Raw genomic sequence first — 19,982 nt, 5'->3', positions numbered from 1 at the left:
ATCAGAGGACCCATATCATACAGAGCACCTGTTCTTTTATGGTCCACCAATTTCACAAGTTCCGCAAGGAATGATAAACCTCCTCATAGAAACAGAACCCTGTTAATAGAACACAAGGAAAAGAAACTGTAGCTACCATGGTTCTCTTCCTCCTCCCCCACTTCCTCTTCTGCTCTCTACAAGGTGATTTGTGGCTGCAAAGGAGGAGATAAGATCTCTGCCATTCTATAGCTGTCTAAAGGGATAATATCCACCAATGAAAGTAGAAGACACTTGTACAACTATGAATAGGCTCTGAATATGAATATAAATACTGCATACCCAAGTGCTGAGGGAATGAGATGCAGAATAGAATAGAGCTAGATAGGGAGGGCTCATTCACTGATGATGCAGTTTTGAATCAAATCTTTAAGAAACTAATGGGAAATTGGCAGAGAAGGGGAGGTAGTCAATCTATGCAAGTGGCAAGAAAAGCTCAAGGCCAGGAGTTAGCAAGATCTTAGAATCATAATTTTAAGAACATCATACTCAACTCCCACCTAGGACTGGAATCTGTTTTGACATCTGTAGTGGACACCTAGTCAATTGTCTGCCTAGCATCTATATTTCAGGGGGAAGACCCTCCTCATCTACTTGGTTTTAGTAGTGGCTTCCTGGAGCACATGAGCCTTGCCCCTGTCCACAGTTGATGGGTCCAGGAATGGACACTCCATCCAAGCTAGGACAATCTTTCCCCTGGGAATTTGGAATTAATACTAGAAGAAAGAGAGTTGTCTGTTCCTTGGGTGCTTGGACTTGTAACATATAAACCCAGGAGTTATAGACGATCATTTTTTACCACATGGCCTGCAAAGAAGAGAAAGGTACTCTGCCCTGAGAAGGAAGAAGAGCAACATGATGCAGAGAGAGGACATAGTGAAGAGATGGAGTCAGGGCCACCAGCCCTCATTCTGCTTATTCCCAAGGCCTGGAGGTGGCCCAGCTATTGTACATTTTTTTCTTGCTTGTTAAAGTTATTTTGAATTTGTTTTCTTATAATTGCAACCAAAACTCCTTACTAGTGCATATTTGATGTGGAAAGGCTGTTCCATGGATCTCAAATGATACTTCTTTTTAACTGAAAAGTGATCATGGAATTGGGTCTTGCTGTGTCCTGTGTCTGGCAGTAGAGGTGGGGGCTGGCATCCTGTCCTTTGCTGCCATTAGCCAAGGGTGATCCTGCCTGGTCCTATAGGGGTGCTGGTGGCTGTGGATGGCCCCATCTTGGATGGAGTTTCAGGAAAATGACTGGGTATGACTACTGCCCCTTTTTGAAAGATTTTTTGCTTTGACAGATCAAGCACAGACATCACTATAAGAAAAAATGCATAAAATTCTTTCCTGAGGGGCAAGCAGATCTTTAAAGAGCAGTTGAGTTGGAGAGGAACAGAGCTTTTCACTCTGCCTTAGTCATTCCTTTGAATCACACAAGGGAAGGGTCTTAAAGAGTTAGGGTTTTATACGGAGAGCACACTCCACATGGATTTTCCCACTCTTTGACCTAATTTTCTCTTTTCACAGTTCCACTCTTTTTTCTGAAGCTCTCCTCTTTCCGGTCCCTCAGTCTGGTGTCTCCTCCCCTCCTTCTTGGGTTTTGCAAACTTGAGAGCCTCAAGCCTCCACTGCTCAGTCAAAGCTTTTTGAGAGTGGGATGGAGAAGGTATGGGGTCTAGGTTGTGGCTTCGGTTTGAGTCTGGTTCTGCCTTTTACAGGATATGCGAGCTTGGACAAGTTACTTAACCTCTTTGTGTTTCAGTTTCCTTGTCTATAAAATGGGAGTAATAATAACAATGCCTATCACAGAGGGTTGTCATGAGAATTAAATGAGATGATGTATGTGAAACAAACAGGTCAGTTGCAAACATACAGTAAATGCTCAGTAAGTATTAGCCACATCATTGTTATAACTATTGGCTCCAACTCCACAAGTGAGGACAAAGATCTTTGTTTCAATTCTAGGCCTTCTCAGCAGCAAGAGCTGTGATGTTTTCTCTCTTGTTGGCCTAAGCAGCAGAAACGCCTTACCAAAGGGGCACTAACATATGTGGACAGTGCTCTTCTTACCAGGACTTTGGCTTAGTCCCTTGAAAAGCAAGAACCCAGGCAAGCACTAAAATACTCTTGACTTTTTTCTGGGCCTGGCACGCATTATAAGAGGCATCACACTAGCTGCAAATGGTTCTGTTTTAGCCTTACAGATAGAAAGAGATTCTGTTAGATTCCAGATTGCCCTCATGCTCCCTGATTCATTCTGCCATCATAACGTAGTATCCCTGACAGATGTCCATCGGCCCAGTCTCTATTTGAACAGCTCCAGCGATGGGTTCACTAACTGCCAAGGATGTTTGTTCTATTGCCAAACACAGGGATTTATTGGAATATTCTTTTGTAGGTCTGGCCAAAATGTATTTCTTTGTTATTTTTGCTCATGGCCTTTACTTTGCCTTTAAATGATGTTAAGCCTGCCCCTTCTAAACATGTTGCATTTTTCCTATACAATGTGCAGGTATTGCTCCTGTCATGTCCACTTTGCCAATCAGTGCCATCCACGTTGGTTAAAATTGAATCCAGGAGAGCAAAGCTCTCTTTAGCTGCTTGTTTTTTCAACAGTCCCCTATATAATTCCACAACAGCAGAGACTTGGTTCCTTGCCATCGGGCCCCAAGTTGTGCCCAGGTATAGGATGTCTGTGTGCACACACTTTACTCACTAAAAGGCATGGACATCTTCAGCTTCAACTGCAGCTATTCTTTCCAGGTGGACACTTTCACAGAGCTCTTTAATTGACCCCAATGATAATACCTTCTTCTGCAGTTCCATCAGATATTCTTGTTTTCTGTTCACATCCTCCATGAAAACATTTAAGAATGAAACACTATGCATATTTGCAGCATTATGTTCCACACTGCCCCTTCTACTTCTCTGATAAATGACTCTTTGAGACAAAATATACTTTCTAATTGCTGCATTTTAGTCTTTGGTTCTTTCCCGTCATATCTTGGATATAACGGTGAGATTGTACTTCTGTGCATTAAAATATCCATGTCACCTTTTTATGCATGCTCTGTGCAGTGGTACACCAATATTGGACCCATTTTTCCATTAGCGCACTTGAGAATTACGAGACCTCTTCTCTTCCGGGCCTCTGAATGAGGCCTCTCAATTGTCGTGTCAGACCAGTGAGTCTCCTGCCAAGCCCCCTTTCTAGGCTCTGGGGACGTATTTCTTCTCTTTCCAGGAACTCAGCATTCTGGTACTACATGCAGTGCTCTATTAAATCAAAGGTTTCGTATTGATACTACCTTTATTCGTGGCCAGACACCAAGTCATTTGTTCCCTCTCCAGTAATCGAGAGAGGGCAGTGACTGATGTGCGTGATGGGACGTGGAAGGCTGGCCAGTGCTTCTGGCTCATCCTCATAAAGCGCTGACTGCAGTTTGTCCCCTTGCTCAAAAGCATTCAGTGTTTCCCTCTTTGCAAGGTTGAAGGAAAATTCTTAGGCCTGAAATTTAAGCTTATGTATAAACCTGTTCTTTATCCAACTCATCTTCTATGACTTTTTTTTGCTTTTTACTGAGGTATAGTTTACAAATGATGAAGCACACAGACCTTAAGTGCCCGGTGTGATGAATTTCTATGCTGTGTGTGCCTGTGTAACCACCAACCTGGTCAAGATTTAGAACCTCACAGCGTCCCACTGCTCCCCCAGGCAGCCTCCCAGTCAGTGCCCTCTCAACGGTAACCACTATTCCGAATTCTACTGCCATAGATTTGTTTTTGCCTGTTTTTAGAACTTCGTGTAAATGGAATCATACAGTAAGTGCTCTCGCAAGTCAGCTTAACTAAACCTTTTTTTTTTTTTCCGTTTTTAGAGCCAGGGTCTCACTACGTTGCCTTGGCTGGTCTTGAACTCCTGGGCTCAAGGGATCCTCCTGCCTCAGCACCACTGCACCAGGCAACTAAACCATTTTCATCGTAAGCCACCTCTTTGTGTGCTAATCCTATCTATATTAGACTGTAAACTCCTCAAAGGAAAGAAGTGTGTTTCATGACGCTGATAAAGCCTTCATCAACTCCTCCCGAGACCACACCCATGGCTTCCCTGGTCCTTCCCGGGAACAGTGTCTTTCAAGCTACTTTCTGACCTGCTTCCTGCGTCATCTTCCTAAAGCACATATCGGGGCGTGTCTCTTGCTCACAAAAATCCAGCGATAGATGATAAAACCAAACTGTTGAGAATGAGATTCTAGGCCAGCACTGTTCATTGCAAATATATGCAAACCACATATGTAATTTAAAATGTTCTAGAAGCCACATTTAAAAAAATAAAAAGGAACAGGTGAAATGAATTTTAACAATTTATTTAACCCAGTATATCCAAAATATTATCCTCTCCATGTGTAATGAGTATAAAAATTATTGAGGCATTTCCGTTCTCGTTCTCTGTGAGACTCGGTTGCCTCCTCTGTAAAAGGGCACTAGCGCTGCACAGGTTGTGGAAGATGATGATGGGATAATGCATGCAAAGCCCACTGTATTCCTTTCCTACTGCTGCTGTAACTAATTACCACAGACTTGGCTTAAAACAACCCAAATTTATTATTATACAGTTTTGAAGATGAGAATTCCAAAATGAGCCAAGATCAAGGTGTCAGCAGAGCTGCATTCCTTCAGGATGCTCTCGGGGAGAACCTGTGCTTCCTGGCCGCTTCCAGCTCCTTGCGGCTGCCTGCATTCTTTGTGCCTGGCCCCTTCCTCCATCCTCAAAACTGACGGTGTAGCGTCTTCAAATCTCTATTTTTGGCCTCTGCTTCTGGGGTCATGTCTCCTTCTCTGGCTCTTGACCCCCTTGCCTCCTTCTTTCCCATCATAGGACCCTTGAGGTTACATTGGATCCAGTGGCTTAATCCAGTACAGGCTCCCCATCTCCAGGTCTGTACCCTTAATCACTTCTGCAAAGACCCTCTCGCCATGTAAGACATCTTCATGCATCCTGGGGATTAAAATGTGGACAGATTTGGGGGGGTCCCTTTATTTTGCCTGCCACCCCAATGCATTAGCACAGTACTGGACCACTGTTAAGCCCTTAATGAATGTTTTCTCTTATGATTGTAAAACCTTGATCATGGTTTGTAATAAGATTGTATTATTCATTCATACACGTTTCTGTATTTGTGTTCTGTGAGTCTCATCCCTACCACCGGGCACGGCCTGCTGCATGGCCTCGCTAACTCACACAGTTCATGCATCGGTTACCTTCTATGTGGAAGTCATGGTTACTAAGCAACTGGGAACGAGTGTCCTGTCAAATGTGTATCTAGACCAGGTGCTCAAATATTTATTACATGAATTAATGAGGCAACACGGCTTACTTAATGCTTCTGAGGCACACATCAATGCCTCAGTTGTTACCCAGTTCTTACCCATTTTTCCTTGTCAAATCTTATCTATCCTTCAAGACTCCACCTGCAATTTTTTTTTTTTTTTTGAGGAAATGAACATTGTAAGTTGTAACTGAACATGTTTCTTGCCTTGCTCGGTTAGCTAAGAAACTTACTGTGAAGTTGTTGGCCTATTCTTTAGCAACTATATAAGATTGTAAAGTTACTTACTGGACACTTATCTTTAACCCTGGCTTTTATTTTCTTTCATAATTATTCTCCACTGTAACTTCCTCCAGTATACATCTTTTTTATAGTCTAGCTATTTTTTTCCTATGCCACCCTAAGACATTTGGGAAATGATATGATGATAAATAAGTCATTCCCAATGTGTTATTCTCCTGTGTCAGGTACCCCAGGAAGCAGATGCCAAGGTCAAGTTAGAAGTGCAGAAAATCTGTTTGGGGTAATGCCTATGAACAAAACATGAAGGGGTGAAGGAGCAGCAGTGGGCAGGGAAACCTGCTGGACTGTGATGCATTTGCCATCTAGGAAAGAAGATGGAGAAAGACAGACTGGGCAGGAAAGCCTCTGACTGCAGTGCAGCTCTGAGGAGGTCGCGCCAGCCTGAGTTCTGGCGTGAAGATGGCCCATAAAGGAGTGCTTGCTTCGGTGGAAATGGCCAGGCCCAGAACTCCAGCTGTGCTCTGCCGGGGCTGCCTTGGAAGAGTGCGGCTTTGGATTAAATGCTGGGCTGGATCCTGCAGGATCTACAGCTGGAGGCTGTCAGCTATCTGGACCCCTTCAGGTGGGGTCTCCCCTGAAGGCATGTCTGAGCTGCCCCCTTCAAGGGGGAGGCACCTCCCAATTATACTGACCACTCCTGGAGGCAAATAGTGTCTTATCCCTTTTGCAACCTTGCCAGTATTACAAGTGTCCAGTTAATACTGGCTTAGCATCCCAAATTCAAAAATCTAAAATCTGAAACTTTTTGAGCACTGACATGATGCCCAAAGGAAATGCTCACTGGAGCATTTTGGATTTCAGACTTGGGATTGCTCACCTGGTAATGCAAATATTCCAAAATCTGAAAAAATCCAAAATCCAAAACACTTCTAGTCCTGAGCATTTTGGATAAAGGATACTCAACTTGTATTTCTTAGTACTTCTTTTCACAAAACCATCGTAACATAATAGGATAGCATGTTTCATAGGCAGTACCCCCAACAGACAAAGTTCTGGATTCACATCTCAGGGTTTTTTTTTTTTTCCCCCAGCCAAATATAGCTGGAAGCTAGTGTAAACAGTTTAACTTCTCCGAACAGCTAAAATGAGCTTAATAATAGTTTACTCCCAGAGTTGCTAGGATTAAATAAAATGCCTAATTCAGTGTCTGATGTTTAGGAGGTGTTGTGTAAATGTTCTTCTCTCCTTTACTCTTCTCTTTTGAAAAATACTTAATTGTGGGATAAAGCACTTCTGTAAATACTTTCTAAGCTAATTTAGATTTGGTATTATTTTTAAGAAGTTGAGACTAAAAAGTTCATGGCTGACTCAAGCTCACACAGGCCAAAAAAAAAAAAAAGCAGGGGCAAGATGTGAACTCAAGTCCTCTGGTTTTGATCTCAGCACTGTTTATGTACAATTGGCAGGTTTCAGGAAAATGAGCTGCAATGTTCTATCATACAGCTACTGCCAGAAACGTGACTATGTAGGTGGATTATGTTGACAAAGTGGGCAGGGAAAGATTCTGGGACTGAAAATCTGAAAAAGAAGGCAAATAATTAAACAACGTAAATGAAAAGTGAATAGAGACTACTGCTGAGAACAAAAAATAAATTCTTAAGCCCCCGCAACCAACTGAACAGAACCCTCTTGGCCAAGGGAACCCCACAGAAACCTTAAAAACTGAGTTCCTGGCCATAACAGGATGGGAGGGTGGACATACCTCATTATACCCCCTCCCTTTTGTGGGTTAGACACAACAATAGACCTGCATTAATGTTAAAATAGAGATCATAAAACTGACAGAATAAGAGATCAAATTGTAAACGAGACCTAAGGCCATGCCAGGCTAGGGTTAAGTTACGTACACCTACACTTGAAGATAAATTATGTTCAAACTGCCACAAGGTTTATCTCTTTCTCTAGCAGCTAAACAAGCACTGGCCTCAAGATAAGCAATATTAAAATGATTGCATTTGTTGAGAATTTTCTTATTTAAAAAAATGAAAAAAAAAACCATAAAAAAAATTGTAGCTCATCCACTGCCAGGCGCTCACTGACCCCGCCTGTTCCACAAGCCATAACTACAGCTTTGATTGAACAAGAGAACGATTTCAGTAACCTTTTCTCCTATGAGACCACCGACCATGGACTGGTTCTGGTCAATTTACAAAGGTTGCCCTCTTGAATGCCTTTGTACCTTTGCTTAACCTTTTGATACATGGGGACTAATTGTAATACATTTAAATGTTAAGTCTCCACCCCAGAGTAAACATGGGACGCATATGACATGCATGTTTGCTTACCACCCATGCATGCATTCCCCCTTCGTGAAAATGCATAGATCCTCCTATAACCTGTTGAATATGTATACTTGGCCAACCTGTTGAGCATAAATCCCTGTTCTACCCTCTGCTCCCTCGAAGTGCTTGCCTCTGGTTTTGGCCCAAGGCCCACTTCCCAGCCTACAGGTTGTAACCCTTTATAACAAATAAAGTCTCTTTTCCAAATTTATGAAGACCTCGTGATTCTTAAGTTGACACTCCATATATTTTAATCACATAAGCTCATTGATAGAATAGGGAGATTTTAGGCCTAAACAATCTATCCAGAAAACTGTTTAAGAAAAATGGCTTTTCCTAGGCCTGAAAATATACAGGGAAAGAGCTTCTTTCCAGAACGATTCAGTGACACTACTACTGTGATTCTGCATTTCTGTTTCCTGCCTAAGTATATTACACACAGCATTGGAAGGATGGTCTTTGAGCCAAATGCCTGCCAAAGCCACCTTTTCTGTGTTTTGTCATAATTTATTCCTAAAATGTTTGAAGTCTCTGGTTTTGAAATGCTAGGGATCTTGGTTAAAAATGACTTCCTCATAAATGAAGTTCAGTTAAAGTCATTGTGAGTATAACATTGTAGGGCTTTGTTGCTTTTACCGCTTTCATAATTTGGGATGACTCATTCTAGCCCAGCCATCTCAATAGTTTCCTGTTTCCTTTCTTTCCCATTACAATTTACAAACAGTAGCTGATCAATATGCCAGCAAAGTTAATGGATACAACATGGTATCCTTTCTAGTTCTTAAGTGTCCATGCAGTCTCTTATCTATGTGGCATTCTCAGGGTTAGTTTCATTCCTGTGGCCTGTAAGTTTAAGTCAAATATATTTATAATGGCCTCATTGCATTCTCCCCTCCAGTTTTCCTGGGGGGTTCATCTAGGAACAGCTTTAGTCTCTATACTTACTTTGTGTGTTTTCCGGAAACATTTTAAGTCAACCCTGAGCCTGAACACTCAGACTACTCACTAATCTGTGATGACATTCTAGGTCTATTCTGTTTAGGTACTTTTCTTCTCATGCCTTTCTCCACATCTCTGCTGCTTGAAATGCTACTTACTCTTCAAACTGCAGCTTAAATGGCCTCTTAGCTATACTCCTCCCAACAATAACAAAACAAAAAACCAGTAACAATTTTTCCTAAATCCTGAAACATTTGGCTTGGCTGTATTATGAAACTTATTAGAACATTCTGTAAAATAGCTATCTGTGCTTAGATCTGATCTTTTCTTTATATTTTAAATTCCTTCAAAGCAAAGATTGTTTTAAATTTTTCATAAATGGTTAACAGAAATGTCAATAAATTTGTTAATGATTTCTATATTGACAAATCAATTTCTATATTTCCAATGGTGGAAATTTAGGATGAAGTGGAACAAAACTTTTGTTAGTCTCATGAAATAAATATAATTTGATGTATGATGAGCTGTAAATCAACAATTTGGCAATTTCATGACTCAAGTGCAAAAAACGATCTGCCTTAATGCATGGTTGTCTACAGAAAATTTAGACCAGTAATTTTATTACTTTATAAAAGATCAAAAAGCTGCTGGTTTAGAAGTTGATTTCCTAAGTGTTTTCTTCTGTTTTTGGTATATGTCTACTTATGAATATATATATGTATATACATGATCTCCTATCCAGTGTTTAATTAAAATTCCAACATTGTGCTTCATTACTACTCTTATTTTCCCTAACAGTTATGAAAATTATGATTGTGCTATGTTAGTAAATTTCCTTCCAAGGAAAATTGGATGGACTTTCAGACCTTAAAGGTATTTAAATTTTGTTTCTCAAACAACACCTTACACAAGTGGTAGACTTTATCACTGTATAAAAATGTACAGTGGTTTTATTGACATGTACATTCCAATATGTTTACAGCTGCAAGATAATGAGGCACACTCAGTATTGCACTTCATTAAAATTTCAGGCTCAAACTTAACCTAGAAGTTTAAATGAAACTGCATTTGTAATTTAGTAATTCTTATACAGGACAAACATTGATATCTTTATATACAGTGTGATACTTATTACATTTATATGCTGTCCTAACACAATTTTTTTTTTTAAATAACAGTCTAGGAAATAAACCAGAATATTCCTCTTTTTATCCCCACCTGTGATGCAATTGTACAGGATTACAAAAAGGCAGTATACAATAAACAATGATTATTTTTCTTTTTTGCTTGAAAGCCAGCATCATTCTTAGTCCATGGGCATGGTGATTTTTTTTTATATCAATTATCTATAAATGTCCAATGTTTCACAGGCCAATGACGGTAATGGCCACATGCAAACACCTCACAAGTTTGATGTCTTGGTTCAAAAGAAGAGAAACCAAAGTAATGGGGAAACTTTCCATAGCAAGAATTATGTACATGGTATTTGGCATCCTTCTTGCACTGTGAATGGTTCATTTTCATGGATGTAAAAATGGTCCCGTACTTATCCTGAGCAGAGTTTAAACTTCACCGCATCCTCTTGGGGGATGAAGGCAACTTTTCTTTCTGTAGACAAAGGATCTGAGTGTTCTAAAAAGTGTGAGCATTTCGGCACACTCCACACCCCAGAGCAAACTCTTCGCCGGTGGGTGGATGAACAACATGGAGCGGACATTCAGTTCCTTCTAACTGTTTGCCTTTGGGACCTGTATAAATTTTGGAGGAGGCATAGGAATATAATTAAAAAAAAATACACACATACAAACCTCATAGAAATAGAAATCACTGATAAATTATTCAAAGAAATAACATGACTGTGGTTATACAAATATAAAACTAAAAAAATTTCTTCTAATGAGAAAAGAAAAAATGTTCACCATAAAAAATTGAACGTAAGAAATACATATATAACAGAGGAAGTGACACAGTCCCTTACTCATAACATCCTGCCTAGAAAGAACCAACACGAGCTACAGATCTTTTTCTACTAATAAATGAATTAGATATGTCATTTTAAAGCAAAGAGCAATAAAAATAGTCATAAAATCCCTCAATTTAGTCTAGTAGAAGATTATGCTAAATGGGAAAACAGGGAAATTTTTGTATGGGATGTTTTTCTACAAGTAAAAATAAATTTAAATCAACAATAAATTAGGGTATACTTTAAAATAACTAAAAGAGTGGAATTGGAAGGTTCCTAACAGAAAGAAATGATAAATGCCTGAGGTGATGGATACCTCAATTATCCTTATTTGATTAATTCATATTGTATGCATGTATCAAAACATCACGTGTACTGTATAAATATATATATATTATGTACCCCTAATAATTAAAAATAAAAAATTAAAAAAAATTTAAGTATAAGCCATGTTTCCCTTTTACCTTTACTAATGATAAAGAACACATTGGTAAAATGGGAAGATTAATTATTAGTGTTATTTTAAAAAGTATCTGAAGGGAGATTAGTAGGAAAATGAAAATTAATCAGCTTAAAAATATGAACAGTAAAATAATATACAATTTCTGGAAGAAACACTGGGGAGGATATAAATTTATAGATAATAAATAAACTAGGCTTATAAAATGTCTAAAAAACAGTACCGTTTTATTTTTTAAAAGCAACTTGTTAATGTGCTTCATGTCATGTGTTTCATAACATTTAAAAAGGATTTTTCGCTCCTTTATAAACAAGGAGGTTTACTTTGTTGGGAATACAAGTGAGGATTATACTCGAATGCAGAGTCCCTATTTAGGAGTAGAAGGAGGAATAGGAACTGTACAATAGTTTTCAAAATAATATGTGTAAGTTCTGATTTTGTTTGAAAGGAAAATATTATGAGATTAGACGGAATGAGCTTATCCAGACCAATGGAGAATGACATCTCAGCTCTTAGTCTGGCACAGTATAAATACCCAATAAATATTAGCTATTCCTGAACAACTAAAAACTGAAGCCTGACCTAGAGGAATAAAAAGTAAGTTCTATATAAGATTAAGACCAAGGCATGAGGGTAAGTATCAGACCTAAGATAGCCAATCTCAGAGAGAGAAGTCAACTGCTGGTTTAAGCTAACAGACACAAGAGCCACAGTTAGTGCTGCCTCAAACAAATGCAGGCACAGACCCTGGGATGGGTCGACATGGGATGACACCAGAGGTTTGCCAGAGAGTTAATTATTCCTGTTTTAAATTATAAAGTAGGTTGTTATCTCCCATCCCAACCCAAATCACACTGGTGCCCACCCCACCAATGGGTGGGGACCGGGGGAGGGAGGGGACCCTCAACGGCAGCTCTAGTTCAGGTACACAACACCACCAGTGGCAGCTCATGCAAACTGCAGTCCTTGGGGTTTTTCAGGGGAAAAATAAGGAAAAGGAGTTCAGGTACTCAACAAATATTTACTGAGTGCCTAATGTGTGAATGGTGTTGTTAGGTACTTGGGATGTAAAGGTGTAAACAATACATGACCTCTACCTTCAAAGAGTTCATAATCTAATCTGATGATGAGAAGTAATAATAGTAAAATTAAAAACAAAACAAAAAGCACCTGCAAACATTTGAGGGCTTACTACTGAGGCACACTGTTCAAGTACATCAACCACTTAATGCTCTAACGGTCATAGGAGGAAGAAACTATTATCCTCATTTTTAAGATAAGGAAACAGGCAAAATTAACTTAATTTTTCTGATTCTTAGATTCTTCATCTTTAAAATAGGCATAACAATATCTAACTCACAGGGTGCTGTGAAGATTAAGTATCTTGGCAAGAAGAAGGTAGCCAAATATTTTAGAAAGAAATGGACAGAGGGATGATGCTATGATCTGAATGTTTTTGTGTCTCCAAAACTTGTACGTTGACGTGTTAACACCAATGTCATAGAGTGAGGAGGTGGGACTTTGGAAGGTGATTAGGTCATGGGGTGGAGCCCATGAGTGGGATTAATGCTCTTATTATAAATGAGACCTGACAGAGACCCTTGACTTTCTGAAGCTCACTGTGCTGCCAATTCCCAGCCATTTTAGATCAAATCACTTGTTTATTTTATGGCACTGGTTCCAGGCTTCTTCAAAAAAAAAAAATCACAAAATCCTTCAATCACATGGCCCTTTAGTGCTGAACAACAATCTTTTTTACTAATCCTTAGTAGATGTCATTCTCATTCCCTAAGAGATCTGCTCCATTATAGCTTCTAACTCTTCACTCATAATGGTGAGCTTACTTTTTACTTCACTGGGAAAGTCATAAGCTTATACAAGGGTCAAGGAATTCCCTCTGCTTCTTTAGGCTAGTTTGAATTGGGTTTCCATCACTTGAAACAAAGAGTTCTCATATACCATATAAAACATGATCATAATTTCAAAATATTAAAAGCATACCTGCAGGACAGTGTGGTAGTTCTTCCTTAGGAATGCTAGTCATTCTTTGAAAATCATCATGACAAGCATTACAAAAATGTGTTGTTCCAAAACAGAAAAAGACAGCCACTGAACAGCAGTAGCGACATTTATATTCTAAAAAGTCTGTGCCATGTTTAGGACACATCTATAGCAAAAGAAAAGAGACAGATATAAGATTATAGTAATACTATTTCAATTATACTTAAGATAGTCATAAATGTGTGTATATGTGTGTGTGTGTATATATATATATATAGCTCATTAATTCATATTTTGAAAGCATACATAGCTTTCAAAATTGGTTGAAAAACTGATATATACATATGTTAAAAATATACCATACATAATGATATATACATGTTAAACATATATACATATGTTAACAAATAAATATGTGGCTTTGCCAAAAAGGTCTGGACAAAGATCCAAGTTCTAATCCCATCTCCATCATAAACTATATGATTTAATAAGCAAATCACTTAATTTCTTTAATGGTTCCTGGTCTGTCAAATTGAAAATTAATAATATTTCATCTATCTCCCAATCTCATGGCTGTACTGGGAAGATTTCCTAAAAGTTTCATTGTAGGTTTAAGAAAACTAAATAAGTAAATTTGTTACTTCTTTAAATATGGTGATCATTTCATAGAAGACAAAATTACAAAATAAAAATACCATCCAAAAAAATAATATATATGAAATAATTTGAAAAATTATACAATGCTGTACAAATATCAGAAGACACTGGGGAAAAAAACTTGAATTTTACCACCATATTGGTTATATTATTATTTAAAAGTAGAATTTTAACATTTTTAAACTGTCCTTTCTAACAAAAATATTCTGCCCACCTGAGCCCTGGACACATCAGAACAGGCACCACAAATGAGCTCTCTGGGATCATAATCATCCCCTTGTCCAGCCTCAGCATCACAGCGAGCTTCACCACCAAAATACGCCTATGGAGAGAATATGGAGAGAAAACTCTGGAATGGGAGATACAGAGTAGGCACAATGAAAATAAGATCAAGAGGTCTTAGAAAATACTACTGTCTATGAGATAGTCCCTTGAAATGCCAAGTGCATGCTCGCACTGCCTACTGGACAGTGGGTCAGGGCAACACATAAAGCTATTTCAATTCTGGATTGGATTCAAGCTTACAGGAGGGAGTTACCTTGTACTGTGACAAAGCGAAATGACAAAAAGACAAAAAACGTATGATATCCCAAATTAATACCAAGAACACAATATTACATAGTAAATAGAAACTGTGTTTTTTCAGGGTAAAGTCTACTGAGTAATTTTTTTCATTTTGAAATATTAAGCAACATAGTCCTTTCTATTGCTTTAAAAATATGCTAGTAATTCCCAAATTATAATACTATAGAACAAAAAAATGTGCCTAAAATAAATTATTAGTGCAGAACTGTAATTCCAAGGCTAACGGGAAAAAAAAATCAATTTTAAGCATCTTCTGATCACACATTTTTTTAAAAAGGAAAGGTAAATTTGGTAATTCTATTCAGGATACTGTTCATACTTACAAAGCTATACAACAGTATCCAATACAGACACTTGAAAAAATGAAATTATCATGATGGATGACTTACCTGTATTTGCTCTGGGCACAAAATAAATGAGGTCAAGAAATTGGGACAATATGCATGCACATCATGTCCCACAGTCAAAAGGCTATGTCCAAATTGGCAATAAACAGGCTGAGTGAATAGAAGTCTATTATCTATACTAGAAAAACAGGTCAAACAATAGGATCCACTGACGCAGAGGTTATAAATGGTTGTCCACCAGCTAAATCTGACTTTAGAAGTATTTCAGTTTGTGCTGGGGCCTATTGCTTATTCCAACTGTTTCACTTTTCTATAGCCTCTACCTGGCTTCATAACCATTCGACTGTCACCCCTGTGGCAGCACAATATTCATTGATTGATGTAGCACATTAAACATATAGGAAGGATATTTTATTGTTTGTAACAAGTTTCACAAATGTACGCTATTGGGTGTATGTATATTTGTCTGCCTTTCTGGCTATCATACATCTATTTAGCCTGCCGTTCATAATCTACATTTTCTTTCTGTTACATTAAGGGACTAGACATCTTTCGTTTAGGCATTCTTTCACTCATTTATTCATTTTTTACTTAACTTAGTATCTAGTAAGTGCCAAGTACTAGAGACAGAGAAATAAAACATCAAAGTCTTTGTCCTCATGGAATTTACCAAGTGGGGCAGACAGACAAGTAAGCCAGTAATCACAATGCAGAATACAAAGTGCTAAGATGGATATATACAAGCTATCAAGATCGTGTGGTGGTGGTGGTGAGATGGGGAAACTTGAGCTAAATCCTGAAGTATGGTAAGACAGGCCTGGCTCTGCATGACAGCATATGTGTATGGGGTGGGGCTGGCTGGTGAGAGTAAAATGCATAGGAGGAGGCGGAGAAGAGCAATGGCCTGCGCAATGGCATGGAGGTGCCACTGAGTGAGCAAACGTGGCTGAGTCTGGGGAAACACAAGCTGTGCAGTATGTTGTAGCATGGACAGCAAATGGTGGCATACTGGGAGCTGAGGCGGGAGAGGCAGCCTGGGCTACAGGATTCTAAGTAGAAGAACGACACAATTAGATCTGAGATCCAGAAATATTAATCTGCTACTAGCGGTGTAAGTGTAAGGGATGGAATGGGGTTAGGGACTCCACCAAAGAGCTCAGGAAGGCGGCTACTATAATTACCAAAGAAAATGATCAGGGTTGCTGAAGATGTAATAGAAAAAAAGGACAAGAGAGATTTGGAGACAGAATTGACAGGACTTGTAAATAAAGATTAGAGATTGGGAGAGTCAAGATTGATGAATTTAAAACCAGACATGTGAACTTTGAAGTATGAGGTAGAAATCCAAATGTCTGGTAGGCAGCTGAGTATCTGTATCTAAATCTCAAAAATTTGGTAGGTCATAATAGTATAGGTGGTAGGGGGAAGCACAGATGTACAGGAGGTCATCAAAGGCAAGGAGGTATTGATGGAAGCTCTGGGAAAACAACTATTTAAGGTGTAGGTAAAAAAAAAAAGGAACCAATGAAGAAGTTAAAGACAAATGACCAGAAAGAAGGGACATCGAAAGAAAGTGTTGTCCTGGAAGCCAAGGAAATAAGAATTTTAAGGAAGAAATAAATAGTTAGCAGAATCAAGTAAGAGAAATGTATTAAAGAATCAACTGGATTGGGCAAACAGGAGGTTACTACTGATGGAAAAGTAGCTTGTGTAAAGAAATACTACATGTTTTTTAAAAAGTCTGTAAGGTAAAATAAAAAAAAAATCCCCAAACAAATTAAGTAAACAAATTCAACCTGAAACTGTACCAAGCTGTCTCATTTTTAACTTTAGGCTTAAGATGTAAGAATAATTAGATATCATTACACAATTCAAATTCTTAATCATATAGGTAAGCTCTAGTTATTAAAAATTCTTAATATAATTTATAGCATACCTTTCTGCATTTGTAGCAGACATAATATGCGTATCTATTCATTGCGTAGCCAGCTGGGTCATTATAAAACCTCACACCAGGAGTTGTGATAGCTTCACTCTTATGCAGACCTTCATATTCCAATCTCATTAAGGCTTTTCTTCTGACATCCTCATAGAGTTCTTTTATTGGATCAAGCAGATCTTTTAATACTATGTGGTTTATTTTGTTCTGAAATTAAAAAATGAAAATCCTTTAACAGAATCATTTACTAATCAATTTCACAAACACTTAGTATGTACCCAAGTGCCAAGCACTGTGCTAGGAGATAACCAGATGGTACTCATATTTTAAATAAAATGCCATTTAAAAATAATCCTGTAAAGTCCTTACAAACTCATATTTTCCCAAAAGCAGGGAAAATGGAAGCAAATGGGGCGCAGAGCATACAAATTCCATTTTATTAGTTTTATATTTCCTGAGTCTAAAATATATCTCCTGCAACCTTAGCTGTTCCGGAAATAAAGTTTCCTTGCTGCCACAAATAAGAGACACTCCCTCTGTGTGTGTATGTTTCGATTCCTTGAGGGTAGGGTAGAATGTTAGGTGATGGAAGTAAATAGGTAGCACTTTCTATACCACCTTCATTTATCTATTTCCAAATTCCTAAATGTGACCTATCTTTGTGTTACCATTTGAGAGGGGAGAGCAAAATACTACAATCTTTTTGATTATTCCTCAGTCTAACTAGGCAATAACTGTGCTAAGTTTTCCCATATTATATCCTTTACACTAGTTTGCAAATATGAAGATAAGAAAATAGAGAAAGCTTAATAGAACAAAAAAGAATGATGAATTAATAGGGAAGGCTTTGCCATGTTCTTAAAGGCTTTTTGTTAATCATTATTAGCTTGCCAAAACAACTTCCTACTTGCTTACTACCTTTGTGGAGATCTGTCAAAATGCCAAGAATTTTCTGCTTATTTTAGCTGAGTTCTAAAAGAACCTGTTCCAATGGCACTGAAGGTTCTGATTTCACTCTTTAATGGCAGGTATCACTACCTACAAACACCAAAGGATCCTTCTTCTTTTTGGTAGTTGCCCACTGTCATGTCATGTGATCTGAGCTCTCAGGGAGTCTGAAAGTAGTGAGGCATGCCCTTTGTTGCACTGTCACACCTATGTGAATTTCTCATGCAATATGTTTAATAGAATTTAACCAGTTTTTAATTGACAATTACTGTTTTGAAATGCATTACAGAAGAGAGGTAATGTAATATTTTCAGGTTCCACATGGATGAAGAGGGCAGAAACTGCTCAGAGCTGGTGTGTAAAAAGTAAACTGGGAAGGACATCAAGAGATGCTTACACATTTATTTTGAAAGAAGAAAATAAAGATGAGAAGAATCAGAAAGTAGATGATTTCAGACTCTTTCCATACCTTGCAAATAGGACAAGATATAAATCCAAATGTTATCCTTGGGCCGAGCCATCTATTTTCTAAAACTCGCCGACAGCACTGTAAGTGGAACACGTGACTACAGTCCAGCTTAAATAAACAAAAGAGAAGACTGTAAGCAAATATAATAATGATAAACACATAAGTAACTGGGAGATAATTCAATACAAGGTGTTATTTAAAGCAGATAAGAGAAATATCAAGAAATTTAGTACAATAACATTTCAGAACTTCTCCATTATTTATGGGACATTATTAACTAGGCCTTCAGCTTCTCCCATTTTTTCCATTTATATATTAATGCCATCTATATAAAGTAAGCCAGGTTAGGGAGAAAAGTAAAATTATTCAATTTTGTATCTCATGGAAAGAGGAGGAAACTACTGACTTAAAGATTTAAGATTTTTTTTGAGAATATTCATTATCTTAGAAACACAAGAACTGAAAATACACATTAACAATAGGTAAAAGTTAAAAGAAAACTTATTTAGCACACAGTAGCTTCTATTATATATAGAAAAGTATGTATCATTATAGATCAATTACATAATGCCATAAAAATACCATTTTGGATTTTGGAAATTAAGAAGAGAATAGCTACTGGATAATCTAATTATTTTCTCCCCTTCTGAACATTTTATACATTCTATTAATTACAAAGGCTTACGCAAATCACAAATTAAAGCTGAGCATATGCAGTGGGAAGCAGAACAAAAAGAGGGAGAATTTGCTCCTCATTAACCTGGTCAATACATATATTAAAAGAACATTTTTGCCTAGTGATATCAAAAAAGATTTCAATCATTTTTTTATTTGACAAATATATTTACATTTCTACATGTTCAAGTCTAGGTACATTCAATGTATTAAAAGCGGAGGAAACCTGAATGGCTGGTGCTGCAGAGAGTGCTTCAGTGAAACATATCATGCACATGTCATCTGCATCCTGCTTCAGTGTGGTGGCACTTTTATCACAGCCGTGTAGACAGGGCAAACAATGCTCTTCATTTTTAACACCTCCACATGGGTGTCCACAAGGATGTGTCTTACTACAGGCTATCTTAGCATATTCCTGTTGAAGATGAATTATAATGGTACTCAAGTATTTAAAAAGGCACACACTCTGGTAATTTTACCTATTATATAAATTTCCCAAGATTATTTTTGCACAGGATATACCTATGAAGGCTGAGTAACAACAAAGTTATTTTCTATTCTTTGTTTGAATATAATTTAGAATACTAACAAAATATGTTTTTCTTTTAATGTGATTTTTAAAAAATTTCACTCCATGTAAAGGAAATGCTGATAAAAAGTAAATTATAATTTTATATTTGTTATCATGCATAACCATAAAGCAAAAAGTTCCTGACATAAACAATTTTCCAATTACCACTTCCCCCTCACCAAAACGGAAGAAAAAAACACCAGATACCTCTCACTCTCTGAGTATATCCAAATTCTTGTTAAATTAATTGAGGAACCAAAAACATTTGGATAACACGGAATATGGGTATATATGTTTGGGACTAAAGAACTCTCAGATACTTAAAATTTATTTTAGGCAAATAAGTGAATAAAGTATTTATGAGGTAAAGGAAATGAAGTCCTTAGATTTTTAACTGCTTTATTAAATACATATGATCATGGTAGTTGAGAAACATGCGGCAAGAGTCTGGTTTGGGATTGACAGCCTTTTTTGATCCAT

General features: G+C 37.7%; 1 protein-coding gene across 1 annotated transcript in view; it reads right to left on the bottom strand.

The window, feature by feature from the left end:
- Positions 1-9,934: 9,934 nt before the first annotated feature.
- The window catches only part of MYCBP2 (MYC binding protein 2, E3 ubiquitin protein ligase), a 279,976-nt gene continuing 269,928 nt past the window's right edge, over positions 9,935-19,982 (bottom strand). Inside the window, exons 75-80 of the mRNA XM_012637759.1 lie at positions 19,158-19,346; positions 18,257-18,364; positions 16,837-17,046; positions 14,183-14,290; positions 13,312-13,477; positions 9,935-10,635 (exon numbers count right to left, since the gene is read on the bottom strand). Of these exons, the coding sequence (XP_012493213.1) occupies positions 10,520-10,635; positions 13,312-13,477; positions 14,183-14,290; positions 16,837-17,046; positions 18,257-18,364; positions 19,158-19,346 (897 nt within the window). The 3' untranslated portion in view covers positions 9,935-10,519. The remainder of the gene's footprint in view (positions 10,636-13,311; positions 13,478-14,182; positions 14,291-16,836; positions 17,047-18,256; positions 18,365-19,157; positions 19,347-19,982) is intronic.

Source organism: Propithecus coquereli, unplaced genomic scaffold (genome assembly GCF_000956105.1).
Source record: "Propithecus coquereli isolate 6110/MARCELLA unplaced genomic scaffold, Pcoq_1.0 Scaffold123, whole genome shotgun sequence".
Lineage (NCBI taxonomy): Eukaryota > Metazoa > Chordata > Mammalia > Primates > Indriidae > Propithecus > Propithecus coquereli.
Note: the sequence above shows the minus strand (reverse complement) of the source record. Positions and strands in the feature narration are given on the sequence as shown.